The sequence below is a fragment of the Rattus norvegicus genome, chromosome 7 (genome assembly GCF_021556685.1).
Source record: "Rattus norvegicus strain SHRSP/BbbUtx chromosome 7, alternate assembly SHRSP_T2T, whole genome shotgun sequence".
In the NCBI taxonomy this organism is placed as follows: Eukaryota; Metazoa; Chordata; class Mammalia; order Rodentia; family Muridae; genus Rattus; species Rattus norvegicus.
Genome location: NC_141540.1, coordinates 15155006 through 15182911, shown reverse-complemented (window position 1 = coordinate 15182911; position 27906 = coordinate 15155006). Strand labels below are relative to the sequence as shown.

Sequence of the window (27906 nt, the reverse complement as noted above, 5' to 3'; positions counted from 1 at the left end):
AGCTCAGGAGCACTCTCTAGGCTGGAAAGACAGGGGACGGAGAACAGCAAAGATACTAGCTGTCAGTTTGAGCACCTAATGCAGGCTCAGCAAAATGCAGCATATAGCCTGTCAGTAAAGTTTTTTTTTTTTTTTTTTTGTTCTTTTTTTCCGGAGCTGGGGACCGAACCCAGGGCCTTGTGCTTCCTAGGCAAGCGCTCTACCACTGAGCTAAATCCCCAGCTCCAGTAAAGTTTTATTGACACATAGTATATAGCCTATTGGTGTTGTTAAAGTTTGTTTTCATAAAGATTTATTTACATGCGAATACACTGTCCCTGGTCTTCAGACATTTCAGAAGAGAGCATTCCATTACAGATGGTTGTGAGCCACCTTGTGGTGGCTGGGAATTGAACTCAGGACCTCTGGAAGAGCAGTCCGTGCTCTTAACCACTGAGCCATCTCTCCGGCCCGTTGATAAAGTTTTATTGACACACAACCACTTCCACATATCTCCTCCAGCTCGTGGTAACACACCACCTGGCCAGCAATGCTGACAGTGTTTACTATCTGGCCTTTAATCTAAAAAGTTCCCCTGAACCTCAGTGTGTCCAGGTGAGGCGACACTGTTAACCCTCCAGCAGCCTGAGGTCGGGATGCGCAGACAGGTGGAAAGGTGAGAAACAGACACAGAAAGAATCACACACTGCTACAGAGCCGAGTCCAGATCCAAACCCAGGAAAGATGAGCAGGTGTGGTGGTGCCCGCCCGACTGAGTTAGTCGGTATTTCTGTGAGTTTCAGGCCAGCCTAGTCTACATAGTAATCTACATAGTTTCAAAAGAAGACAAAAGGAAGGTGGGTGGCTCCTACGGAAGACAGTCGGGGACCCTGGGATCTCCACGTGCACGCAAGATGAACACACGGTCTAAGAAAGCAAACCAAAGGACAACTACTCTATCACATAACCGAGTTTTCTGATGCATTCTCCCTGCTTTGCCCCAAGGCCCAGTGAGTGCCTAGGGCCAAGGGGCTGCAGTCCAGGCAGAAACACAGGAAGTCACATGGTGCATCCTCTGGGAGAGACAGGCCCTATGTCTTCCTACAGTGTCTCTCCAGTGCCCTGGGAACAAAGTCTAAGTTCACCCAATTCCCCTTTGCTCAGTCTAGCAGCATCATAGGGCTGACTAAACTCCTGAGTTCAATAGACCGTATCCAGACATTGGCCCAGGTTGGGCCCCCTGAAGGAGCTGAGCCCCTCAATCAGCTGCTGCTGTGGCTCGCCCGAGGTTCGGGGATCCCACGTGGGGCCCTAAACTGTATCTGGATTTCTTTCATCCCATGGAGAACTTAAGGTGACTGGGTCCGGGATCTCCGCGACGCTTTGGGGTGCAGCTGCGCGGTACGGGGCGTCTGCGGCCGGCAGGAGGCGCGCGCGGGCGCACGGGGTGCAGGGAGCGCGCAGAAGCGGCGCGCACACGAGCCCACCCGGCCGCGCCCGGACAATACCCGGCGCGCTGGGGACGATGCCCGCCCCGGTGCCGCCCCCGCGCCGCACAACCCCGGCCGCCAGGCCCTAGAGTCGGCCCTGCCCCGTGCTGCACCGCCCACGGACCTCGCGGGAGATGGAGTGAGTACCCGGCCGCGCGCTCTCTGCCGCCCCAGGCCCCCAACGGGGAACCGGGAGGCGACCCGGGGAGACCGTGCCCAGCTGCAAAAGGGAAGGATCGAGCTGGGCCGCGCGCTCCAGGCCTGGTCCCCAATCAAGCTTGGGGGGGCACCTGGATTGCACCCATACATCCTTTGCAGGATGCAAAGGAGAGGGGCCCACGCGCGCTCACGACCCTTTATCCAAGCTGGGCCACCTGTGGGTGGGCGCCCCCCGAGAGCCTGCGGGACTTCGGGAGTAATGGGACCCTTCCTCAAGAGGCAGGGTGCCTCCCGCTTCCCCTCCCCCAGCTTCAGCTTGCTGCTCCTGGCGCTTCTGTCGGTCCCTCCTGCGCTCTGCCCTCCTCGTGGCCTCCTCTGGGTCTGCAGCCTCTTGACCAAACCAATTCCGACCCTTTAGATGTCCTGAGTTGCCACTGGCTGGAGATTTCCGTGGAGAGCTAGGCGGGCGGTTCCCTGTCAGAAGCTTTAATCTGATCCCCCTTTCCCTCTAAAAGTGTCCCCTCCCCCTTCCCAGAAAAAGCGGGGACCAGATGGTGTGACTCAAAGGAGTGGCTGGTTGAGGTTGAGAATGATGGTGGAACCCGGTCCCCAAACCTAGTCTGAGTAAGCTGGGTCTGTTCGTGTGGGTCTGAGAAGCGATGGGCAGTGGAAGATTTTATACGCAGCCGGGGCCATTCACACAGCCCGCTCTGGGCAATGTGAGGGTGTCCCCCAAGCCCCTTACTCCCACAGGTGGGAAGGATAGGTGGTCGAGGGGTGCTTGACAGGCCTGGTGGTAGGAAAACATCTAGGTCACAAATCTGCCTGCTTGGTCTTGGGGCATCCCACACAAGGCGCCTGTCCTTACCCCAGTCAGGGCTGGGACAGAGAGCAGTCTGGCCAGCCCGGCTTGGCTGGTGACCGCTCCCCCTGCCCTTCCCTCTCTGGGTGTGTTTTCTGCAAGACAACTTTCCTCTTGGGATTAACCCGTGACCCGCCACACCCTCCGATGGGTGGGAGCTGTCACAGCCTCCCGTGGCCAAGAAGGCTGACACCCAGCCCCTGCGTCTTTTCCTTCAGAAAGCCCAGACAAAGGCCTGGCTGCTCCTCCGCCCTGTCCCGGGAGCCCAGCCAGGGGCTCAGGGGAGCCAGGGCCCGCACTTGCCTGCCCCACATCCCCTGGCTTGTTTATCTGTTCTGCTGGCCTGGCCCAAGGGAGCCTCTGACAGCGGGGGCCGGGCCTGGGTGTGGCTGTGGTCAGTGGGCTGCACAGACAGGTGACAGAACCTCCCACCCGGAACAGCAGATGAAAGGCTTGTTTCTGGTTAGGCCCCTATTGTTTCCTGTTCTTCTGGCCCCTTCTTTCTCACTGGGGATCCTAAGGCGCAGAGGGGACTAGATGATACCCCAGAGCCACACAGCATACCCAGAGGCCCTCAGCACCTGCTGCCAGCCAGCCTCTTGTGGGTTCTTGATACTACTCGGACCCACGGGCCTCTGCCTGGGTGGGCGGTCTATCGGCTACTACTGTGTTTTGGTGGGTTCAGCAGGAGGTTGGCCCCAGGTAGCTGTGAATGAGAGAGAATCTTTCTTAGATTTCCAGTTGGTGGGGTGAATTCCATCCGGCCCAGTCTCAGGCATCGGACCTTTGCTCCCTCCCAGTCCTTTCCCACAAGCGCTAAACTCACTTCTACTCACTCCCGTGATGAACTTCATGGGTCAGAAAACGAGATGGTCGCAAAGGCCAGTGGACAGAGGATGTTCATACTGTATTTTAAAGGTCCTCCGTGTGTGTGCGCGCGCGCGCGCGAATGCATGCGAGCGCACGGGTATGCCCACACACACGCAAGTCTTTCATCCTGGCACTCAGGTGAGGCAGGCAGATCTCTGTGAGTTCCAGGTCAGCCAGGGTTACATAGAGAGACCCCAGCCCAACAATAAAAAGCATTTTAAGATTTAAGAAAGGGAAAGATACGCATTAAAGAATTAAAGGAGGTGGCTGGAGAGATGGCTCAGTGCATAAGAAAGCACCTTTAATCCCAGCACTCAGAAGGCAGAAGCAGACGGATCTATGAGTTCGAGGCCAGCCTGGTATATAGAGTGAGTTCCAGGACAGCCAGGGGTACACAGAGAAATCCTGTGTGTCAGGTGAGAGATGGGGAGAGGAAGAGGACCCCAGTTTGATTCTTGGCACCCACATGGTAGCTCACAGTCTCCTATCCAAAGGATCCGATGCCCTCTTCTGGCCTCCACAGGCAGTGCATGCGCATGAGCAAACCCACACACAGGCTCTAAAAATGAAAGGCATCTTTGAAAAATTTAAAGACCTAATAAAAATTACATTTGAAGAGAGGTGGCGGATAGAGTGGTCAGGAAGCTGTGGCAGTCCTCCTGCCTCAGCCCCCTGGAGTGCTGGTCCACAAGCTTTTGGGAATGTTCAGAAGTGAAGCCTAAGCCTTCACCAGGTGCTCCCTAGCTCTTAAACACATCCCCCTCTCTCTCCCCCTCCCCCTCTCCTCCCCCTTCTATTCCCCTCCCCCACCTGACAGACTCTTGGTGCTCGTGCCAGGTCTGCACTGATAATTCAATTTCAGAGCGAGCTTTGGTTCGATTTGTTATCTGTTCGGTTCCTGCACCTTCATACTCTAGCTGAGTGTCTGAGATGTTTTTCCACAATATAAGGGAATTTAGTTTGAAATGCGAGCTTTTTTTGTTTTTGTTTTTTAAAGAATTATTTGTGTGGAGTGTGGGAGAGTGTGTGGGCAAGGGTACAAGTGCGAGAGTCTGAATTTCAGGAGTCAGTTTTCTCCTTCCAACCATGTGGGTCCTGGGGCTTGAACTCTGGTGGTCAGGCTTGGCAGCAAGCCCTTCTGCAGCCATCTCACCGATCCCCTAAATGTGGGTTTTTAAGGAAGGGATTTGCAGATGGTCCGGCCAGCCTCAGAAGAGGGAAGGTGGCTAGAGAAATGTGAGTATAATTTATTCCTTTAGACATCTTCCTTGTTGTGTTTTAGTTTGTTATTTATTATTGTGGGGGCACGACACATGCCTGGAGGTCAAAGGACTTGCAGGTCATTCTATCTGTCCAACATGGGGGTCCTAGGAATTGAACCCAGGTCCTCAGGCTTTGCAGCAATCACCTTTACCTCCTGAGCCGGCTCGCCAGCCTTGTCCTCGCTGTTTTATGACTGTTCTTCGTTTTTTCTTGAAACATGTGCTTTTACTGTGTAGCAAAGGCTAACTTCAAATTCTCCACCCTGTTGTCACAGTCTCCTAGTCCAGAAATGTTTTTGTTTGTTTTGGTCTATTCCATTCTGAGCCTTTCTGTAAAGGATTCTCCAGGACCTGCCACGCAGACAGACTGGCGCACCTGCTGGCCAGACTGTCGCGTGTGCGCGCGCTCCGGTCCCAACCCCTGCAGGCTGCATAGGCACAGCCGGTGTCTGAGCTAAGACCACCAAGGGTGGGGGCGGGGGCGGGGGCGGGGGGGTAGGGGGAGAGGCTGGGCTGCGAGGCCTCCCGCTCTGCTAGGACAGAGAGTCAGAGCGTGGTAGTCAGTCTGTCTGAGCCTGGGTCAGACTGGTGATGGAGGAGCCGGAGCCTGGGCTTGGATTTCTGGGAGGCAGCAGCCCCGTGGAGCCAGCTGTGAAGTACAGCTGTGGAGGGTGTGGCCAGGGTGTGGCGCCCAGCAAGGAGGCAGAGAAGGCAAGATGGAGATCTGGGGGACCAGGGAGTACAGAGTGAAAGCCACCACAGGAAGATGAGACCATGTCGTCCTTTGTTCTTTTTTTCCTCTCTCATGTTTGTGGTTCTGTTTGTTTGTTTGTTTGTTTTTTTTCTTTTTCTTTTTTTTTTCGGAGCTAGGGACCGAACCCAGGGCCTTGCGCTTGCTAGGCAAGCGCTCTACCACTGAGCTAAATCCCCAGCCCCGGTTCTGTTTGTTTTTAATTATTGTTGTTGGTTGGTGTGTTTGTTTTGCGACAAGGTTCCTCTGTGTCCTGGCCGCCTTGGTACTTGATATACGGTCCAGGCTGGCCTCAAACCCACAGAGATCTGCATGTCTGTGCCTTTCTAGTGCTGGGATCAAAGGCGTGGGCCACCACCAACCAGGCTTTTTCTACCTTACTTTCTGAGGCAGCGCCTCTCATTGGGCTGGAACTTACTAGTTAAGGTGTGTTGACTGGCCAACTTGCTCCAGGGATTCTTACCTTTCTGCCTTCTCAGGGCTGGGACGACAAGCCCACACCACCGTACCTTGCCTTTTTCATGTGGGTGCTGGGGATTTGAACTCGGGTCCTCATGCCCAAGCACTTTTCACCCCACTTTGTCCATTTGTGTTCAGCTCCTCTGTCCGTAGAAGTCTCAGGGCTGGGCTGGAGAGATGGCTCAGTGGTTAAGAGCACTGACTGCTCTTCCAGAGGTCCTGAGTTCAAATCCCAGCAACCACATGGTGGCTCACAACCATCTGTAATGGGACCTAATGTCCTGTTCTGGTGTGTCTAAAGACAGCTACAGTGTATACATATATAATAAATAAATAAATTAATAAAAACAAACAAACAAGTAAGTCGGGGACCCCAGCCTGTCTTTGGCTTGGGCCTTGGAGGAAAGGGTGACTTTGTACCTGCAAATATGAGTTGATAAGCACATCGTTATATTAGTGACCTGTCTCGTGGCTGGGAAAAGCAACTTAAGGGAGGGTTTACTTTGACCACAGTTCCTACTGTCCATCGGGTCAGGGAGGGCACGGCAGTGGGAGAGGCGGAGGGCGGAGTCCACAGTCAGGAAGCAGACAGAGGTGATCACCCATCACCCGGGCTCAGCTCTTGGTCTCCTTCCTCCTCAGCTGAGGAACCTAACCTGTGTGGTGGTGCCACCACAGTCAGGGCGGGTCCTCACTCTGTTAACCAGGTGTAAAGACTTCCGCTCAGTCAGCCGGAAGCCTGCCTCCTAGTTGATTCTAGATACTGTCGGCCTGACATCACAGTCACCCTCGGCCTCTTCTCTGCAACCTCCTATTCAAAGGATTTGTTCTCCCTTTGTTTGTTTGTGTGTGACTTTTGTTTTTTAGGGGGAAATTCTTACTGCATCCCTGGCTGGGCTGGAACTCACAGAGATCCACCTGCCTTTGCCTCCCAAGTGCTGGGATTAAAGGAGTGCACTACCATGCAAATTTTTTTTAAAGATATATTTATTTTATTTATGTGAGGACACTGTCGCTGTCTTCAGACACACCAGAAGAGGGCATCAGATCCCATTACAGATAATTGTAAGCCACCATGTGGTTGCTGGGAATTGAACTCAGGACCTCTGGAAAAGCAGTCAGTGCTCCTAACCACTGAGCTATCTCTCCGGCAAACTCCCCCTCCCCCCACCTCCCATGCAGATTTTTAAAAAATGATTTATTTGTTTTTATTTTATGTGCATTGGTGTTTTGCCTGTATGTCTGGACCCCTGGAGCTGGAGTTACAGGCAGGTGTGGCCATGTGGTTGCTGGGAATTCAACCTGGATCCTCTGGAAGAACAGCCAGTGCTCTTAATTGATGAACCATATCTCTAGCCCTCGCAGATAGATTTATTTATTTATCTATTTATTTGTCTGGAGAGGTAGCTCAGCTGTTAAGAGCACTGGCTGCTTTTGCAGAGGACCCAGCATACACATGGTAGCTTACAATTGTCTGTAACTCCAGTTCCAGGGGATTTGACATCCTCTCTGATCTCTGAGGGCGCTGTATGCACTTGGTACACAAACAGACTGGCAAGCAAAACACTCACATGGATAAAATAAACAAATCTAAACAATAAATGTATGTGTGTATATGTCTGTGTGTATCTATGTGTATGCCTGTGTGTGTCTGTGTCTGTATGTGTCTGTATGTGTGTCTGTGTGTGTGTCTGTGTGTATGCCTGTGTGTGTCTGTGTCTGTATGTGTGTCTGTGTGTATGCCTGTGTGTGTCTGTGTGTCTGTGTGTGTGTGTCTGTGTGTATGTATCTGTGTGTGTCTGTGTGTCTGTGTGTCTGTGTGTCTGTGTGTCTGTGTGTGTGTCTGTGTGTGTGTGTCTGTGTGTGTGTCTGTGTGTATGTATCTGTGTGTGTCTGTGTGTCTGTGTGTGTGTCTGTGTGTCTGTGTGTGTGTGTCTGTGTGTATGTATCTGTGTGTGTCTGTGTGTCTGTGTATGTGTGTCTGTGTGTGTGTCTGTGTGTGTTTGTGTGTGTCTATGTGTGTCTGTGTATCTGTGTGTGTGTCTGTGTGTGTCTATGTGTGTGTGTCTGTGTATCTGTGTGTGTGTCTGTGTCTGTGTGTGTGTCTGTGTCTGTATGTATGTATCTGTGTCTGTGTGTCTGTGTGTGTGTCTGTGTCTGTGTGTATGTATCTGTGTCTGTGTGTCTGTGTCTGTGTGTCTGTGTGTATGAATCTGTCTGTGTCTGTGTATGTGTCTGTGTGTGTGTCTGTGTGTAGGTATCTGTGTGTGTCTGTGTGTCTGTGTGTGTGTCTGTGTGTCTGTGTGTGTGTCTGTGTGTATGTATCTGTGTGTGTCTGTGTGTCTGTGTGTCTGTGTGTGTGTCTGTGTGTATGTATCTGTGTGTGTCTGTGTGTCTGTGTGTGTGTCTGTGTGTATGTATCTGTGTGTGTCTGTGTGTCTGTGTATGTGTGTCTGTGTGTGTGTCTGTGTGTGTCTGTGTGTGTCTATGTGTGTGTCTGTGTATCTGTGTGTGTGTCTGTGTGTGTCTATGTGTGTGTGTCTGTGTATCTGTGTGTGTGTCTGTGTGTCTGTGTGTATGAATCTGTCTGTGTCTGTGTATGTGTGTGTGTCTGTGTGTCTGTGTGTGTGTCTGTGTGTATGTATCTGTGTGTGTATGTATCTGTGTGTGTGCGTGTGTGTCTGTGTGTATGTGTATGTGCGTGTGTGTCAGTGCTGTGCATGTGACCCTGGTGCCAAGGACATTGGGTCCTCTAGGGTTGGAGCTGCCATGTGGGTGCTGAGAATTGAACCTGGGTCCTCTGGAAGAGCAGCTGGTGCTCTAATCCCAGAACCCTTTCCCAACTTCCTAAAAGCATTTTTTAGTTACATTTTATTTGTGTGTGTGCAATGGGGATGCATGACACATTCCATGAGCAGAAGTTAGAGAACAATTTTCAGGAGTCTGTTTTCTGAGGGTCCTGGGGCTCGAACTCATGTTGCCAGGCTTGACAGCAAGCTCCTTTACCCACTGAGCCCTCCTTGCCTCGCCCACCTTGAGATAGGTTACCCTGGGACACGCACACACCCAGCCTCCCACTGCCTCAGCATCCTGAATTGCTGCTAGGAAACCGGGGTGTGCCTCAAAACTGGATTAAAATCTGGAACATGAGCCCTGCAGGGATGGCTCAGAGGTTCAGAGCAGGTAGTGCACTTTCAGAGGACCTTGGTTTGGTTCCCAGCCCCTACATTAGGCAGTTCACAGGTACCCACAACCTTGGTTCCACAGAATCCAGTGCTTCAGCCAGCCAGCAGCTGGACATACTCGGTGCACATAAGCTCACACGGGCACACAGAAACATAAGAAAACTTCCTGCATTTCAAGTGGACCGTTTTACACCTGGCCCTCTGGTGCCCTGGGGTGGCCCCTCCAGAAGCAGGTTGAGTTTGCAATATGAAAAGCTTCTGGGGCTGAGGCTCCTTGGCTAGGCCACTCTCCTAGCATCACATGACCCTGGGCTCCATCCCCAGCATCACAGAAAGCAGGCATTGGGTCACAGGCAGAAGGGTCAGGAATTCCTGGTCAGCCTGGGCTTTGTACAAAATCCAACAGTACCCTGGGTTACCTGAGACCCTGTCGCAGAGAAAGATGGCTTTGTATGTATACCTGAATCAAATGCATTCTGTGTTCAGACTTGATCCCTTCCACTTCCCAGAATGGGACTTTAATCTATGCGTTAATGCAATGTGACCATAACCTGTTTCTAGTTCTCTAGCTGTGGTTTCCCACCCGTGGGTCACAGCCTCACCAGCCTTTCTCAGGGGTCGCCTAAGACCGTGGATGCTCACACTACGATTTCCTAAGGGTAGTAAAATCAGTTATGAAGTAGCAATCAATGAAATGGTGTTATGGTTGGGTCACTCCGCTCTCACATGGGGGCCGGATTTTAGTGTTGCAATAGTAGGAAGGTTGAGGACTACGGCTCTAGGACAGCCCATCACCCCAAAATGAAGCCCACACCCAGCGCAGTCACCCCACCCCCAGGTCTCCAGCACCCAAGTCCATTTCGGATCTCGGATTGCCCTGTTTGCAGTTATCGAGTCCCACACGGTGTGACTCTGCCATCTCTCAGTGCCGTGACCTACGTAGGAGCTTTGCTCTTTTTGTCCTTACGGGACACAGAAAATAATGAAGTGTCGGCGTGCGTCACGGAGGCTAAGGCTAAGGATGGTTCGAGGCTGAGAATTAAGATGGTCGGGGGAGGCCTGGGTGAGGAGCTCTGAGGCAGACTGACCAAGTGAGCAGGCAGAATGGTGAGAGCCAAGGTCCTGGGGTCACCGCAGGTCCCAGATGGTTGAGGGTCACTTCTGAAGTGTTATAGGGGCCTGTGCTTGTGGAAACAGCTCTCTGCGTTAGAATACGCCCGCCCGAGTCCTCCTGTGAGGATCCAGGGCAGAGGCTGGCTTCTCATCCAACCACAAATTAGTGACCAAAGTCTTTGTTCCTCTGGCCTGGGCCTGTCCTGCCCTCCTCTCCTCCAGCCTGAGGCTGATGTAGTCCTGGATTGGGATATTAGGAGACTCCCCGGGGGTCTGGGGGCAGGGTGAGACTGTGCCCAGCTTAACTTGGGCACGGAAAGGCTGAAGCTGATGGAGAGGAGGGAAGATCCAGCTGGGAAATGCCTGGGTGCAAAACACAGGAAATTCAGAGAGAGAGAGAGAGAGAGAGAGAGAGAGAGAGAGAGAGAGAGAGAGAGAGAGACAAAGACACAGATACAGACAGAGAGACAGAGAAACAGAGAAAGGGCACCAGACAGGTGGATTGGGGAGCCTCACACTGGAGTCATCGGTGGGGGGCAGGGCTGCCCTGTCAGTCTCCACTCCTGTCACCTCCTCCCCTCCTGGCCATCAGCACTTTCCTTTCATTTAGCTGCAGGAATGTTCTGGGCGCCGGGCTTTATGCCTGACCAGTTTGATCCCTCTCATTGCTGTCCTGCTGGACACTGGAGCTGCCCAGGCTGTGGAAGGAGCAGCGTAGTCAACACCTCCCGAGCCCCTCCCCCCCATCCCTGCCAGGGCCGCCCTGTCCGCTGGGTGACCTTGGGCCTGTTGCATAACCTCTCTGGGCCTTGCAAAAACAAAACTGGAAGCCAAGGCTTGGGCTGGGCTGTCACTGGCTTCCCATTATCTCATCTGGAGCTGAATTATCTTAGGAGCTGGAAGATGACGCCCTCCCTGGTCCTCAGCCACCCACACACAGCAGCAAAGGAGCCCAGAGCCCCCACTAAGTGCCTGAAAACAATCCCCAGGAGGTGCGGCTCTGAGCGGCAGGCTAAGTGGGCATGGGGTACTCAGAGCCGGTGCCCACTGTCTCCAGAGGCACCAGGGCAGGCTCAGAGACCACAAGTCACCTGGCCGGGGACACGCAGCGGGCAGCGCAACTTCCTTCTCCCTAAACGGCAGCGTCTCCATGCTTATGCAAGACCTTTGGAGATACACGTTTCCCAGCCCCTGCCCCAATCCAAAAGGTCATCTACGGGCCTCTGTCAGTGTCTATGTAGCCCAGGCTGGCCTCAAGCTTACTGAAAGTCTCCTTCCTTAGCTTCCCAACCACAGGGATGACAGGCATCAGCTACTATGCCCCGCTCTTTTCACAGGCGCACACACATATAAATAAACGCTTGTGTGTGTGTGTGTGTGTGTGTGTGTGTGTGTGTGTGTGTGTTGGTGTGTGTGTTGGTGTGTATGTGTGTGTGTTGAGACAATGTTTCTCTGTCCCAGAACTTGCTCTGTAGAGCAGGCTGGCCTCGAACTCAGAGGTTTGCCTGCCTCTGGAATGCCGGAATTAAAGGCTTTTGCCACCATGTCCCGGCTTATGTTTACTTCTGGAGACAGAGTCCCGTGACCCGTGCCTCTTGCATGTTTGGGGCAACTCCCGCCATCTCTACTTCAGCCCCAAAGTCTCTTTTCACTCTGTATTTTGAGATCAGGTCTCGCCAAGTTTTTCAGGCTGGTTTTGAACTCACTATCCTCCTGTCTCAGTCTCTCTATTGCTGAAATCACAGGCATGGGACGCTAGATAGGACTTTGGCTTAATGATTCGCATACTTGTTCCCTCTTAACCTCCACTGCCTGGTCCAGACCCTTTCTAGGGAGATGCGTGGGCACACCAAAAACCAAAATAGGAGAAAAACGCCCTCTCCCTGCCCCCCTCAAAGCTAGTGGAAGTCTCGCAGCCCCCCAGCACTGGGCCGGGGGTGGATGCTCAGCGCAGGCCCCACCTCCACACTCAGGGCCTCGCGTTGCCATAGGGACAGCGAGGTTGCCAGGGCAACCGCCTCCCGCGGGCCTGTCATCCATCATGGCAGTGGCGCCCGGGGGTGGGGAGGGGCGCGGAAAGGGCTCAGCTGCGGGCCCGTATTTGCGACCACGCGGCGACAATATGGGGATGGAAGGGACTGAGAGATGGAAGTTGTGTTCTTGGGACGACTGAGAACCTTGTCTCTATGTCGGCTGGCTATGTCCGCCTGACTTCCATCGGCTCTGGACTGGGGACAGGCCGTCCAGCTGAGGACACTGACGGCTTTGTTGTCTCACCCGCCCAGCGGCTACACAGCTGTCCCTGTGTCCGGCCTGGATGGCCACCTGACTGTTTAGCGGGGAATTGCACACTGGGTGGGTGGTTCAGCAAGCGTGGCCCTTTTCCCCCACGAGGGTCTTTAATCTTTTCGATTTTATTTTTAAACAGCTCTAGCTGGCTGGGAACTCACTATGCAGCCGGCTGCTGCCTCCAGGGTGCTGAGATTAGAGATATAAATGCTCCACCACTCTCGGGTCCTGGGTGGCTTGGCTGTGGAGAGGGACCTCTCACCTCTGCCCTCTTCTGAAAAGGAGGAGGGGATGTTGAGTGGCCTCTGTCCGCACAGCAGCCCCTCTGGGTCCCCACTGCACACAGCATTCCCCCTTGAGAGAACTCAGCAGGTGGCTTCCAGGAAATTCGAAGGGCCTAGGTGGGGGCGACCTGCCTCTCAGTGGAGTAGAATGGGGGGGGGGGACGGACACAAGCAGGTAGATACAGGTTAGGCCACAGCAGAGCCGGGCTTCTCACAGAGATGTGAGTGGAGGATTATTGCTGATTATGGCTATGACAAGGTAGTTTGGGTTGTTGGGTCTAGAGGGGTTGCGGGGAGGCAGAGAAGTGGGAGGGGCGCAGTAAAAATCTGGCTTGGGCAGGAACATTTGGGGTCGTAAGGAAGTGAGAGGTGGGCCTCGTAGGAAGAAGAAGGCCTCGTAGTCAAAGAAGACTGCTCCCTTGGACCCCGTAAGGTCCTCTAAGCCAAGCTGGGTCCAGCCTTCCCCAAAACCCGCCGTGGAAGCCAGCCTCACTAGGAGAAAGGGAAGATAGGAAAAGCCAAAGCTAACCCGGGTGACTCAGGGATTTAGACGGCTGAGGCAGGAGGATTGCATGTTTCAGCTCAGTGAGATCAGGTACTTCAGTTGGTAGTGATGCTTATGCAGTAGGATCCGAGTTCAATCTCAGCACCCACGTTACAGCCAGGTATGGTGGTGTGTCTGTAACCCCAGTAATGGGGGAGTTGGGCGACAGATCCGTTGATCTTCCTGCCCAGCCAGCCTAACCTAATCAGCGAGCTCCTCACCAGTGACAGACTGTCTTAAAAATCAAGCTGGGTGGTGAAGAATAACACCCAAGATCGGCCTCTGGCTTCCGCACCCATTTGTCTACGTGTGTACAAATAGGCGGGCTCACAGAGAAAGAATATGGGTTGGGGGCGTGGTCAGAGGCAGACACACCCCTGCACCTCGAATCCCCCAATGATGGGCTGGGGGCGTGGTCAGGTGTAGAGACCCTGCTTATCCAGGTCCTGAATTCCACTGCCAGGCCTGTAAAAATAGATAAGTCGGTGTGGGCTCACTCTACCAGGCCCAGGGAGGCACTGAGAGGGAAGGTGCTTCCTGCCAGGAAAGGGCAGCTGTCCAGGGTCACCTGTCAGGGCGTGGGAGCCAGGTCACTTCACAGGCCTTAGTGAGGTCAGGAAACTAAACCCTAGAGTTGGGGGTGGGGAGATGCCGCTGGCTCCAGGTTGTCTGGATGGACTTGGGTGGGGATTGCAGGACTGCCTCCCTGCCCCCGTCCTAGGCAAGCTCAAAGCTAGATGTGTTCCCTGCTCCTCAGTTGCACAGATGGGGAAACTGAGGCCGAGAGAGGTACAGAGAAGCTTTATGCAGGGGTTCTGGGAAGGCTTACTGCAGGCCAAGGGTATTGAACATGGCTGTAATTTCAGTCTGTGGAGATAAGGCATCGGGAAAGTCGGGGAGCTGGGGGCTGTGTCTAAGCCTAACATTTTTGGCCAGTCTCAAAACCAAGGTGGAAATGATCTTGGATTTGCGGGCGCTTTGCTGTGGGTTCTGGGGAAACTCATTCTCTCTGTGATCTTGGGCTGCTTTGAGTTCCTACCATTCTGCAGTTTACTTTGCAGGGTCAGGTGGTCGATTGGGGGACGGGGTCCCCGATCCTTCCTGGGCCTGATTTGGTTGAGGGGAAGGTCCCTGGTGATCATCTTGACATGTCCTCTAGTCAGTCCTAAGAGGTGATACCCCTCTTTAATATTGCTACCTGGTGAACTCCTATGTATCCTTCAGGGCCCAAACCTAATGCCTCCTTTTCCGATATTCATCCCAGGTCTCTAGGCAGAGCCTCTGAGAGAACCTGATAGGGAATCTAGGGTTAGGAGTGGTCTTGCAGTGACTACACGGTAAAGGATCAGACTTTGTCTCCTATATGCAGGGTCCTGGCGACAGACACTGTGTCCCAGCAGGAGCGGCTTCAAGCAATCGCTGTGAGTTCCTCCCATTTTGGACCAGGAGTCATGTGCAGGGTCCCGAATGAGGTCCCAGGATTCTTGATGCATGGTCTAGGCTTCAGAACTTGGGTCAGCTGGCAGAGAGTTACACAGGGTTCCCAGAAATGAAACTAGAGGCCCTCTTGTTTCATATGAACTTTGGACCCCTTGGGGGACAGGTGGGGAAACTGAGGCTGGCATTTGTCACAGCCTACAATTGCTCAGTCTGCAAATGCTCCCATGTCTGGGTCCCCTGGCCATGTTGGGTATGGTTCACAGGGGTGGTGGGTCTCCTGGGTCACACAGGGATGGTTTTGGTCCTGCGGACCCTGGCCGTCCTGACCTGGTGTACACCCACAGGAGAAGCGTAGGAAGCAGGCAGAGATTGAGAGCAAGCGGAGACAATTGGAGGATGACCGAAGACAGCTGCAGTACCTGAAGGTAGTGGTCGAGGTGGAGGGGGCGAGGTGGGTGGGGCCTTGGGTGGAGTCTGTGGGCGGGGTCTGTGGGCAGGGCCTGGAGGGACACTTTGGGCTACAAATCTATTTGAGCCCTGATCTTTGGGATGGACCCAGTCGTGTTCAAGCTGTTTCTCTAAGGTGGGTCTGTGAAGTTCATTGTAGGACCTACATGGGACTACTAGCATGTGTGACCTTGGGATGAGGCTAAGGGCACTGTAACCTGAGTTAGGACCTCCAGCCTGACCTGTACTGACCTCAACCCTGACAATAACTCCCATTCATTAACTCTGACTTGACGTCAGTCTGGATTGTAACCTTGACCTTTCAAATCACAACTGCCTCAATTCTGAGCCACTTCCCTGCCACCTTAGTCCAAGGCACTTCGGGAACGCTGGCTGCTGGAGGGGACACCATCCTCAGCCTCGGAGGGCGACGAGGACATGAGGAAGCAGATGCAGGAGGATGAACAGAAAGCCCGGAGCCTGGAGGAGTCCATCACCAGGTGAGCATTAGGGGAGGGAAGGGGACCTGTCCAGGTGACACGGCCAGGTGCATGGGTCTGAGGACACTTTGGGGGACCCCCATCAGGAATGGGCTGGTGTCACAGCGTGAACCTTTTCCATGTGCCTCAGAGAGGATCACACATGCCCTACCTCCAGCTACAACAGTGTGGACTGTGAGGCAGACCCTGTCTTGGGCTTCCTCCACGGTGACATCCCTACACAGAAGCAGGTGTGAGACCTGGGCAAGCAGTAGTCCCTGAGGGAAGGGAGGTACCGTCACCAGCCTCCCTGAGGGCTTCCTGGCGCCAGCCCAGCTGGCCTCTGCGGCTCTAATGGAGACCACAAAGGCAGCTGGGCTTACAGGAAGCTGTAGAGGGGACAGGACAGGGAGAACAGCCTTCCTATGGGGGCTGGGACAAAACACAAGTGTTTCCGACAGACAGGCGGCTGGTAGGGGTCTGGCTTGGAGAAAAGAGGTCAGCATAGCAGGAAATGACTAACTTCTACAGTGCCTGCAAGCAAGGAAAGGACCCCCTCTCCCCGTGTGAATTCAGCCTGGCCATGAGGCCCTGTCTGTGGGGTTAGCCAGGATTTCCCTGTCCAGGCGGAGCACTTGAAGAGAGCATTTGGCACTCTCTTGTATGTGAAAGTGCAACCTACAGCCTCCCTGGGCTTCCGTTTTCCTTCCTAAGAACCAGGCAGGGATCCCATTGAGTGTTTTCTGAGATTTTGTTTTGGTTTCAGCCTTGATGGTAGAACTAAGGACTTCAACCAGCTAGGCCTAGGCTCATCACTGACCACGCCCCCAGCCCCTCACTGCCTCCATCCTGCCTCTTCTGTTATCTTTATTTATTCAATGTCTATGAGCACACTGTCGCTGTCTTCAGACACACCAGCAGAGGGCATCAGACCCCATTACAGATGGTTGTGAGCCACCATGTGGTGGCTGGGAATTGAACTCAGGACCTCTGGAAGAGCAGTCAGTGCTCTAACCACTGAGCCATCTCTCCAGCCCCCCCCCCCCTTTTTTGTTACTTTTGCTTGTTTGAACCAGGCTCTCTATAACGCAGATTGATCTAAAGCTGACTGCTTTCCTCCTGCAGCATCCCGCCTTGCACTGGGCACGCTCCCGTTGCCTGGCTCTGTCCTAATTGGTTTTTTGGGGATTTGTTTGTACTGAAGTTCTCTGATTCTTGTTCCAGTGACACGTACTTTTCCATTGTCCCTGCAACGCTAACACTTCCTGTCAATTCTGAGGAGGAAAACAGAGAGGGGAGTTTGTTTGAAACAGACTCAGCCCTGGGTGGATCCCAGCCCTGCTCTTTGCCGCCTGAGTGAGCTTCATACTGACCAGGGCTACACAGCAAGGCTGTACAGTAAGACACCAAAATGAAGGCTTGGCGGGATGGCTCAGTGGGCAGAGCGCTCGCTGCCAAGCCTGAGAGCCTGAGTTCAGTCCCCAGAACTCACGTGGTGCCCTCCGCACCTCACTGTGGCGCGTGCCCACTCACAGACACTGTGTGGTGAGAAGTAAATGTAAGAAGAAAGGAAAGTTAAGTTCAACCTGGGCGTTTGGGTGCCCACCTGTCACCCCAGCACTCGAGAGAGGTGGGGGGATCTCTCAGGTTGAGGCCAGCCTGCTCGGCGCAGTGAGTTCTGGGACAGCCAGGGCTGCACACAAAAACAAAAGCAAACTACATTTGAAGCAGCCTGTGCAAGCTCTCTTTCCCTTCTACAGACTCGAGAAAGAAATTGATGTCCTGGAGTTCGGTGAGTCAGCCCCAGCTGCCCCAAAGGAGAACTCAGCGGCCCCCAGCCCCATCCGGCCCCACTCTACAAGCCCCGCCAAGGAGGAGCAAAAGTCAGAAACCATGGTGAACGCCCAGCAGGTGAGAGACTCCAGAAGACACTTGGTCCTGAGCAACACCAACCGTTCTTCAGCGCAAGGCAATAGAGGCTGTTCAACCTGAGAGGAATTGCTTGACCTCTCTGAGCTTCAGTTTCCTATGTGTGAAGGCAGCTTCTGTGCCTGTCGGTGATTGTGGTCTGATGAATTAGTGGGCAGTCAGGCCTTGGCCCCAGATGGACCCCACCCTCAGACCTTACTTTTTTATTTTTTAAAGATTTATTTATTTTATGTATGTGAGTACACTATAGCTGTCTTCAGACACACCAGAAGAAGGCACTGGATCCCATTACAGATGGTTGTGAGCCACCATGTGGTTGCTGGGAATTGAACTCAGGACCTCTGGAAGAGCAGTCAGTGCTCTTAGCCACAGAGCCATCTCTCCAGCCCTTACTTTTTTTTTTTTTAAAGATTTATTTATTATATAAAGTACAACTGTAGTAAAGTACACACCAGAAGAGGGCATCGGATCCCATTGCAGATGGTTGTGAGCCACCATGTGGTTGCTGGGAATTGAACTCAGGACCTCTGGAAGAGCAGTGCTTTTTTTTTTTTTTTTCTCTCTTTTTCTTCTTTTTTTCTTTTTTCTTTTTTTCGGAGCTGGGGACCGAACCCAGGGCCTTGCGCTTGCTAGGCAAGCGCTCTACCACTGAGCTAAATCCCCAACCCCGCAGTCAGTGCTCTTAACCGCTGAGCCATCTCTCCAGCCCAAAAGATTTATTTTATATGTGTGTGTCTGTATGTGTGAACATGAGTGCAGTGACCACTGAGGCCAGAAGGGGGCGTCAGATTCCCCTGGAACTAGAGTTACAGGTGATTGTGACCTGCCCAGTGTAGGTGCACTGGGAACTGGAATAATTTCCCCACCTGTCACCAGGACACCACTACTCCAATCACAAGGAAACAATGTGGTTTGTGTTTACTTTTGTTTTTTGAGACAGCATCTCACTATTTAGACCAGGCTAGCCTCAAACTCACAGAGATCCTACTGCCTCTGCCTCCTGAGTTTGGAATTAAAGGTTTAAGATACCACACCTACCCATAAGTAATTTTCAAACACCTCCATCTGGTGGAGAAAGGACCAGACCCAAGACCAGAAAGGCTAAGGGTCTGACTCCAGGCCACAGGGCTGACAGGAGATGGTGAGGGGCTGGGCCAGGATGAACTCAAGGCACTGTGCATCCTGGGACAGTGCTTGGCTACTGTTAGGGAGAGCTAGCCCAGGCCTTGAGTGAGTCTGAGTGGTGGCTCCACGGCTGGGAAGAGGACCAGACCTCTTCTCAGGGAATCCTGCACTGGGAGGCCGTCCCTTCTCCAAAGCATCTGGGGTCATGAGGACAGTGGGCAGACCTCTCAGAAGGTGTGAGTTTTGAAAGTTGAACAGGAATTCTTCAAGCACAAATTGACATCTTTTGCTGGAAACCCATTAGGAGCTAAGCCTGTCCCTCCAAGGCCGTCAGTCCTACTACCTCATTCTCTAGAATGGAGCTTAGGGCGGTGGAGGACGCTGGGCGGACGGTTCTAATCCTTCCTTCCCCTCTTTCTTGCAGACTCCACTGGGCACCCCAAAAGGTAAGCTTCCAGCCGGGACGTGCGGCCTCTGGTGCCCTCTGGTGGCGAGCAGTGGGATGGCGGGTGAGGGTGAAGAGATCTCAGCACACTTTTTTTTTTTTTTAAAGATTTATTTATTTATTATATATGAGTACACTATAGCTGTCTTCAGAACACCAGAAGAGGGCATCGGATCTCTTTACAGATGGTTGTGAGCCACCATGTGGTTGCTGGGAATTGAACTCAGGACCTCTGGAAGTGCTCTTAACCGCTGAGCCATCTCTCCAGCCCTATTTTTTTTTTTCTTCTTCTTGGTTCTTTTTTTCGGGGCTGGGGACCGAACCCAGGGCCTTGCGTTTCCTAGGCAAGCGCTCTACCACTGAGCTAAATCCCCAACCTCTCAGCACACTTTATGTATGGATCTGGTTACCGCAGAGGAGTATTCTGTGCGGCCCATCCACATCCACTCTGCGTCATAGTCCCCAGCTGACTGGCCTCTGACCTAACATCTGTAAAATGTCACCCCGATCATCCCAGTGCTTGGGAGGCCACGGGGAGAGGAACCTGGTCTCTTTGGCAGGCTGGCTCAGCCTAGTCAGTGGGCTTCAGGCTTGGTGAGAAACACGCAGGGTTAGGAGGTAGCTCAGTGGTCAAGCATGCAGCACGCTGCTCCTCCAGAGACCTGAGTTCAGTTTCCAGCACCCATGGCGGGCAGCTCGCAAGCGCCTGTTACTCCAGCTCCAGGGGATCTGATTCCATGAGCATTTGCATATACATACACACACATACACACCTACACATGTACACACATACACATGTACACACATACACGCCTACACATATACACACATACACATGTACACACATACACACATACACATATACACACCTACACAACTACACATGTACACACATACACACCTACACATATACACACATACACATGTACACACATACACACATACACATATACACACATACACACATACACACATACACAGCTACACACATACACACCTACACATATACACACATACACATGTACACACATACACACCTACACACATACACACATACACACCTACACATATACACACATACACACCTACACATATACACACATACACACCTACACATATACACACATACACACCTACACACATACACAGCTACACACATACACAGCTACACATATACACACATACACATATACACACCTACACATATACATACATACTCATCTACACGTATACACACATACACATATACACATATAATACTCCTCAGAAATACCCCGCAAGGTGGAAAGCAGTCACGAAAGACATGGTGTCAACTTTGGGCTTCTGTATGCACATGTACACTTGTATATATGCCCTTGTGAATAAGTACATACACCACACACACATTAAAAAACATAGGTTGCTAGGCGGGAGCGACACACACCTAACCCAGGCACTTGGAGGCAGAGGCAGTGGATCTCTGAGTTCAAGGCCAGCCTGGTCTACAGGTAGAGATCCAGGGCAGCCAGGGCTACATAGAAAAGCCCTGTCTTTAAAGAAAGGGTGTGTGTGTGTGTGTGTGTGTGTGTGTGTGATGTATAAATACACTTTAAAAAAAATTTTTTTTCCGGAGCTGGGGACCGAACCCAGGGCCTTGTGCATGCTAGGCAAGCGCTCTACCACTGAGCTAAATCCCCAACCCCATAAACACACTTTTAAAACAATCTTCCTTGCGTTTACTTTCATTATCTTCATGTGTATGAGTGTTCTGCCTTCGTGTGCGTATACGCCATTCGTGCTGGTGCCCGAGGAGGTGGTGAACCTCCACGCGGGTACTAGAAACCAAACCCAGCTTCTTAGCAACCAGTGTTCCTAACCACGAGCCCTGTAAATACAGTTTTTTTTTTTTTTTTGGTTCTTTTTTCCGGAGCTGGGGACTGAACCCAGGGCCTTGCGTCCTAGGCAAGCGCTCTACCACTGAGCTAAATCCCCAACCCCAAATACAGTTCTTAAAATCACGGTCTCACCTTTAACCCAGGACTTCGGAGGCAGAGAGTCCAAGTCTAGCCTGATCTACAGAGAAATTTCCAGGACAGCCAGGGCTATGCAGAGAAACCCTGTCTTGAAAAACAAAAACAGGGGCTGGGGATTTAGCTCAGTGGTAGAGCGCTTACCTAGGAAGCGCAAGGCCCTGGGTTCGGTCCCCAGCTCCGGGGGGAAAAAAAAAAAAAAAACAAAGAAAGCTAAAGTTTCATATAACCCAGGCTAGCCTCAAACTCACTGTGACTGAGGATAGCCCTGAAGTCCTGATCGTACTTCCCAATTACTGGAGCTGACAGTGCCAGTATGCTGGTCTGTGTGGTGCAACCAGGTATTCCTGCATGCCAAGTAAGCTCTTGGCCCACTGAGCCTCAGCCCAACCCGGTCTGCCTGCCTGCCTGCCTGCCTGCCTGCCTGTCCGTCCGTCCATCCGTCCGTCTGTCTGTCTGTCTGTCTGTCTGTCTGTGTATGTATTTTCGAGGCAAGGTCTTTACATAGCCCTAGCTGTCTGGAAGTCCCTCCATAGACCAGGCTGGCCTTGAACTCAAAGATACCTACCTCTGCCTCCTGAGTGCTGGGATCAAAGGTGTGCCCACCATGCTCGTCTGTTTCCTGAGACCACTTTTGAGCGTGTTTCTGCCCAGTGCAGCTGCATGGCTATCAGTACAGCTCTAGGACTCTCTGACCTGATTTGTTGTTAATTATTCATAGGGAGTGTCCCGTAGTCTCGCTGTAGAATTAAAAATTAATAATTAAAAGAAAATCCACGCAGGCCTCTCAGGGCCTCTGGGAAAGTCATTTTGGGATGAATAATGAGGAGTCTGGGGCTGAGCTGGGCTAGCTCTGGGGTGTGTGTAGGCCTGGAGAATTCGGTGTTTGGAGGTTGCGCTGGGGGTCTGAGGGTGCAGTTGAATGCATTGAGGCTCAGGGATGTAGGAGGAAGTGTTGGGGGTTGAGAGCAAAGGTTCAGGTGTTGGAGTTTTGGGGTCCAGTACATGTTCTGGGGGAGGAGGGGCTGCTCGTTTAGGCCATATGCAGGTCTGGCCGTGCCTGCGGTCCAGGTATACTGGGGTCTGGACTCAGGCTCTTGAAGGGGTGTTTTGGGAGGATCCTGCAGTCTTGTCTCTCACTCCGTCTCTTTCTCCACCCTGTGCCCCGTGCAGAGAATCGAAAGTCCACACCGGTGCGGAGTCCCGGGGGATCCACGATGATGAAGGCAGGTGGGTCAGCCCCACTCCCTACCCTGTGTCTAGCTACCGTCTGAGCCTCTGTGTGGGTCCTGCTGGGTGGAGTTCACCCGGACCTGCCCTCAGCAGGGTGTCTGGTGACCTCAGAACCCATCTGCTTTGCTGTGACTGGCTCAGGCTTCTCTGAGAAGATGGGCCCAGCTTGGGGGATCTAACGCAGTGCCCCGCGGCGGCTTTCATTCCTCACCTCAGCCTGGGGCCCTGGGGGTAGTACACAGGCTGAACATGCTCCCACATGCCTGAATACGCTTGCATCACATCCTGCCTGCTCCAGGGGTCCCGGCATCACGCTGACCTCACGTAGGAGGACCTGACATGTTCTGTACCCGAAACCCAGAAAAACAAGGGATTAATGAGCAGTCTATTAGAGCCTCCTAGAGTGAGGTGGAGGCCTACAGTTCCTTGCAGCGTTCAAGTTCAGGAGTTCTAGGGATGTTCCATAATTCAGAGAGGTGCAGTGAGAGCCTCTGTTGTAGTAACAGTAGGTGCGGCTGCCGTCCCCCATATCTCTTCAGTTGACTTTGTAGTGAGCACGCACATCCTGCCCAGCCGAGCGGGCAGCCTTGTAAGTAGGTTTGTAGGTACAGAGAACAATGATTAACCTACAATCAGTTATTCATTCAACAAATGCTTATGGAGCCAGACATGAAGGAGGAGGAGTTGGTATTCTGGGAGGAGAAAGGGCGGTGGGAAGGAGTGAGTAGTTCTCAGGTCCCTGGCGCCTTACGAGTGCCCCCTCGTGGACGCACAGAGAACAGACCAGGACTGAAGAGATCACTGGGCGGGGGAACCATGCTGGGTCCTAGCCTGGGCGGTGGGCGTCAGTGTAGGTCAGCAGGAAAGTTCTAGATGTTTCCAGAGTGACCATGAGAGGGCCCAGCCGGGGGGGGGGGTGAACAACTGGCCGAGATGGAGTCCTGGGAACTCAGTTCAGTTCAGTGTGAGGGCTGATGTGGTCGCTAGGGTTTGGCATCTTTCAGAGCACCGTGAAGAGGTTTCCGGGTGGGAACATGGTCAGCGCCCAGGCAACTGCTGTTAAAATTCATCTCACGGGGCATGGTGACCACACCCTTAATTCCAGCACGCAGGAGGCAAAGACGGGTGGATCTCTGTGAGTTTCAGAGCAGGTGGCTGAAGTCTGGTGGCTCAGCAGGACACAATGGACATAGATGGAGGTTCATGGGGTCCTGGGGTGGGACATTAGCATGGCCTCCGAGTTCTGAGCAGAATGCATACTTGAACCTTTGTCATCCGGAGCTATGGAAGGAGGTGGCGTGGGGAGGGCTGCATCTGGGGGGCGTGCTCAGCATCCCCAGTGTGACTGCCATCACCGCTTGGCTCTGCCGCTACCTTTCCTCCCTGGCTTGGCCATAGCCCGGTGGGGGGCACCTGAGGGCAGATGAGTCGTGGGGTAACCCCGTGCCTCTCGTGCCAGCCATGTATTCGGTGGAGATCACGGTGGAGAAGGACAAGGTGACCGGGGAGACCAGGGTGCTGTCCAGCACCACATTGCTCCCCCGGGACCCACTCCCTCAGGGCGTGAAAGTCTACGAGGACGAAACAAAAGGTATGAGAAGCCCTGCCTGCTGCAAGGGCACCCAGCAGAGCCAAGGTTGCCCCGCCCAGCCCTTTCACCTGGCCTGGTCAGTCACTCAGAACCTGGGCTGTGTGCTGAGCACTGAGGTGAAGTCTAGAGGCAGGTTCGGGCATTGCAAAGCTCTTACCTGCCACTCAGAGAGGAGGGAGTTCTCAGAGGCCTGCAATAGCATGGTCAAGAGAAGGAAACAGCACCTTACAGGAGCCACACCTTGTGCAAAGGCCCTGAGGCGCACAGAAGGTGGAAACCAAAAGAAAGGCTGTGGGGGCTGGAGAGATGGTTCAGAGGTTTAGAGCACTGGCTGCTCTTCCAAAGGTCCTGAGTTCAATTCCCAGCAACCACATGGTGGTCATAATCGTCTATGGTGCGATCTGGTGTCCTCTTTTGGCCTGCAGGCATACATGCAAGCAGAATGCTGAATACATAATAAATAAATTAAGGGTGGGGTGGGGGCGATCGAGCTACAGGAGAAGAGGGACTGTGGCCTGAAAGCAATGGGTGGCCTGGGTGAAGGGATGTTGGTGGTATAGAAGAGATCTAATTTTATGTGTCTGTGATGCTAGAGACTGAAATCAGAGCCTCCAGAATGCTAGGCAAAGGCTAAAAACTAAGCCACACCCCAATCCCTCACTGGGGGAAATTCTAGGTGGAGCTCCACCCCCTGACCACGCCCCTAGCCCCCCTCGCTGGGGGAGTTCTAGATGGGGCTCCACCCTGACCACGCCCCCAGCCCCTCACTGGGGGAAATTCTAGGTGGAGCTCCACCCCTGACCGATCCCTGTGGGATTGTAAATCAAGATTTCTGGCCTTCCTGACTGGTTTTATAGGTGTTTACTGGACTGATCTGTGGGGAAGTGATGTTGAGGAAACTAGATACATCTAATCTGGGACATTTTTTAGCAGGAACCTTAAAGTCAAACTGGTCCCCACCCCATCCTTTTTTGAAAGAAATAAATACATACCACATAATTCCCCTTTTTACAGTTTGTGGTTTATGAGGTTTGGTCTCTGGTGTACAATAATTTTATAATACTTTCAGAACATTCCACCACCCCAAAGGAAGCCCTCACCCCAGCCAGCTGTCGCCTGCCTATTATACCCACGAATCCACCCGAGCCATCTCAGGATTGCACTGGTTTCTGACAACTCCTATCACGGAGACCCCTGCTATGTGGCCCTTTGTGTCTGGGTTTCTCACTGAGCGAGTGCAGTGTCCTTAAGGTCCCTCCGTGCTACGGTGTGTCGGAGCGTGTAGAAGGACTGTGCTGTGTATGCTTGGTCCTGGGCATGCTGCTGTGTGGACACACACCATGTCGCTGGTGTAACTGGAGTGGGACTTGCTGGCCCCGTGGACGATGTGATTGTTCATGAAGGACAGTGAGGCTAGTATCCACTGCACTGAGCCACTCCGCCCACCTCTGCACAGTCTCTCTGGGGACCCACAACCAGCTAGACTGGACCCAGGTTGCTTAGGAACAGCGGAGATCTGTTTCCGTGGAGACTGATGGCTTGGATTCTCATCTTAGGGGCCCAGGCCCGTGGGAGAGATTTGACCCCATGCTCCAGTGTCACCAAGAGGCCAGGCACAGGGACTCTCTTCCAGGGGGTGGGAAGCTAACCTCTGGGGGTGGTAGCCCTGACCCCTCCCTCACTGGATCCCTGGGACCACCCTGTCTATCCCCCTGTAGTCTAGGATCCCAGAAGAGTTTGCAATGCTGAGGTGCGAGTGTGTTCTGGGCTGCAGACCGCAGTTCCCCTCGGTGAGGAGACATTGTCTTTATTTAGTTCACCATAACTCAGAAAACGACAGCCAGGCCTGGTGGTGCATGTCTGTTGTCCCAGCGCCCAGGAAGCTGGCCAATCCCCCTACCTCGGTCTCCTTGAGCACTGTAATGACAGGTGTGGACCACAGGAGCTGGCTGTCGTGGTGAGTGTCTGCCTCAGCCTCCCGGCTAACTCTATCTCTGTGTCCCCACGCAGTGGTCCATGCCGTGGACGGCCTCTCTGAGAACGGAATCCAGCCTCTAAGTTCCTCCGAGGTGGATGAACTCATTCACAAGGCCGATGAGGTCACACTGAGTGAGGCCGGGTCCACAACTGGGCCAGCAGAGCCTCGGGGACTCGCAGAGGATGTCACCAGGACCACACCATCCAGAAGGGAGATCACAGGAGTCGAGGCTCAGCCAGGAGAGGCCACGTCAGGCCCGCCAGGCATCCAGCCCGGTCAGGAGCCCCCGGTCACCATGGTCTTCATGGGTTATCAGAATGTGGAAGATGAAGCAGAGACCAAGAAGGTACTCGGCCTGCAGGACACCATCAAGGCTGAACTGGTGGTGATTGAAGACTCGGTCACCCCCAGGGAGCCTGCACCACTCAATGGCAGCGCGGCTGAGCTCCCAGCCACCAAGGAGGAGAACCAGACGGGGCCCACGACCACACCCAGCGACACCCAAGATCTTGACATGAAGAAGCCTCGCTGTAGATGCTGTTCTGTCATGTGAGCCGTCGGGGCACCCCAGTCCCCGGTCCCTGTCCTATGCTCCACACTCAAACCCAGCAGCCCGGCCCTCCCCGGCGCCTGCCCACCTTCACCCTCCGCCTCACAGGCCCCAGACACGTGTGTGGTCCCTATGCACCTCGAGTCGCGGGTGGGGGGTGCTGTGCCCGTCACCACACTCCACACTCACCCCGTACCTCTGAGCCGTGTGTCATCCCTTGGTGAGAGACAGGCTGACCCTTATCAGCCCCTCTAAGAATGGGGATCCCCCCAGTCCAGGTCACAGCAGGTTTACACAGGTGGCTTATGCCCACCATGGTCCCAGCCTGGTGTCCCCTTGCCGCCCCAGGCCAGCCTGTCTGTGCCTTATTGTTACTTTTGGGGAGTCTCCGAGGGGACCAGAAAGGCTCTCCCTGGCCAAGGCGCCAGCAGCCAAATGTGGGCAAGTGAGATGAGGCCACACTTCTTTGGGGACTCAAAGTCTTGACGTCCTAACGTGGAGGACGGGCACCTGTGGATCCCCTCCAGTAGGTAGCGGAGCTCAAAACAGGAGAAGCCCTTCACTGGGGATGGAACAGTCACCCACAAGATGGAGTCATTGTTGGTCAGCCAAGCCACTCCCTGTCCTAAGTGTCCCCTCCCCTCCATGCACACACTGGGCCCTTCTTCCTGGTGCTAATTTTGGGACCTTCGGGGTCACCTCTGCCCTCTTCTCTAGTTGGCTTGGACCAGGGTCCTGGGTTTCCCACATACCCCCATACCCCAGAAGTCAGTGGGTATGTCTGCCAGCACTGCAAAGCCTAGCGTTTCCAGGCAGGATTAGGTTGCTCCACACACACACCTTGGGTGGGAGTAAGGGAACCCCCCACCTGCCACCTGGCCAGACGGGAGCCTGGCAGGAGGTCACCAACCTTCGGGCAGACAGGCAGCAGTAGCCACTTTGGTCCCCAGAGGCACAACCTTGCACACAGGCGCTGACTCAGCTTCAAAGGACCACGCCCGGTCCAGGTCCCTTTCTTGGGACTCCAGCCTGGTGTGCAGCAGGGCACAGGACCCCCTGCAGAGTCCCGTCACTACCCGCAGCTGCAGTAGGGCCACAAGCAGAGGCCACGACGGGGTCTGTGTCCCGTCCTTCCCGTGGCCTGGAGGAGAGGCGCTCTTCACTGAGGGGTGACCCATGGCCACGGTCATGGTGCCCCTCCTTTTCCTCCTCCTCTGATTCTGCCTGAGTTCCTCAAGCCCTGAGCCTCGGCTGAAGTGCCCTTGCTGCCCCCTTCTGCTTTTGACGTGTGACGAGGCCCCACCCTTCACCCCCATGTTCTTGACTTTCCCAGAGAAACAGATTAAAAAAAAAAAAAAAGTGTGCAGAGCCAGGTTGCTGAAGTTCTTGGGTTTCATCTGGGCGGGAAGGGGTGCGGCCTCCTGGTGGAGCCA

The 27906-nt window shown here is 53.5% G+C and overlaps 1 protein-coding gene across 8 annotated transcripts; it reads left to right on the top strand.

The window, feature by feature from the left end:
- Nucleotides 1–1056: 1056 nt before the first annotated feature.
- On the top strand, nt 1057–27841 carry Palm (paralemmin). 8 transcript variants are annotated; one of them, XM_087555578.1, is made up of 9 exons: nt 1057–1333; nt 14617–14668; nt 15032–15112; nt 15504–15634; nt 17374–17524; nt 19092–19113; nt 22295–22351; nt 23814–23945; nt 25956–27798. In XM_087555578.1, the coding sequence occupies exons 1-9, from the start codon at nt 1320–1322 to the stop codon at nt 26474–26476; spliced, it is 1161 nt and encodes a 386-aa protein (XP_087411704.1). In that variant the 5' UTR covers nt 1057–1319; the 3' UTR covers nt 26477–27798.
- The last annotated feature ends 65 nt before the right edge of the window (nt 27842–27906 follow it).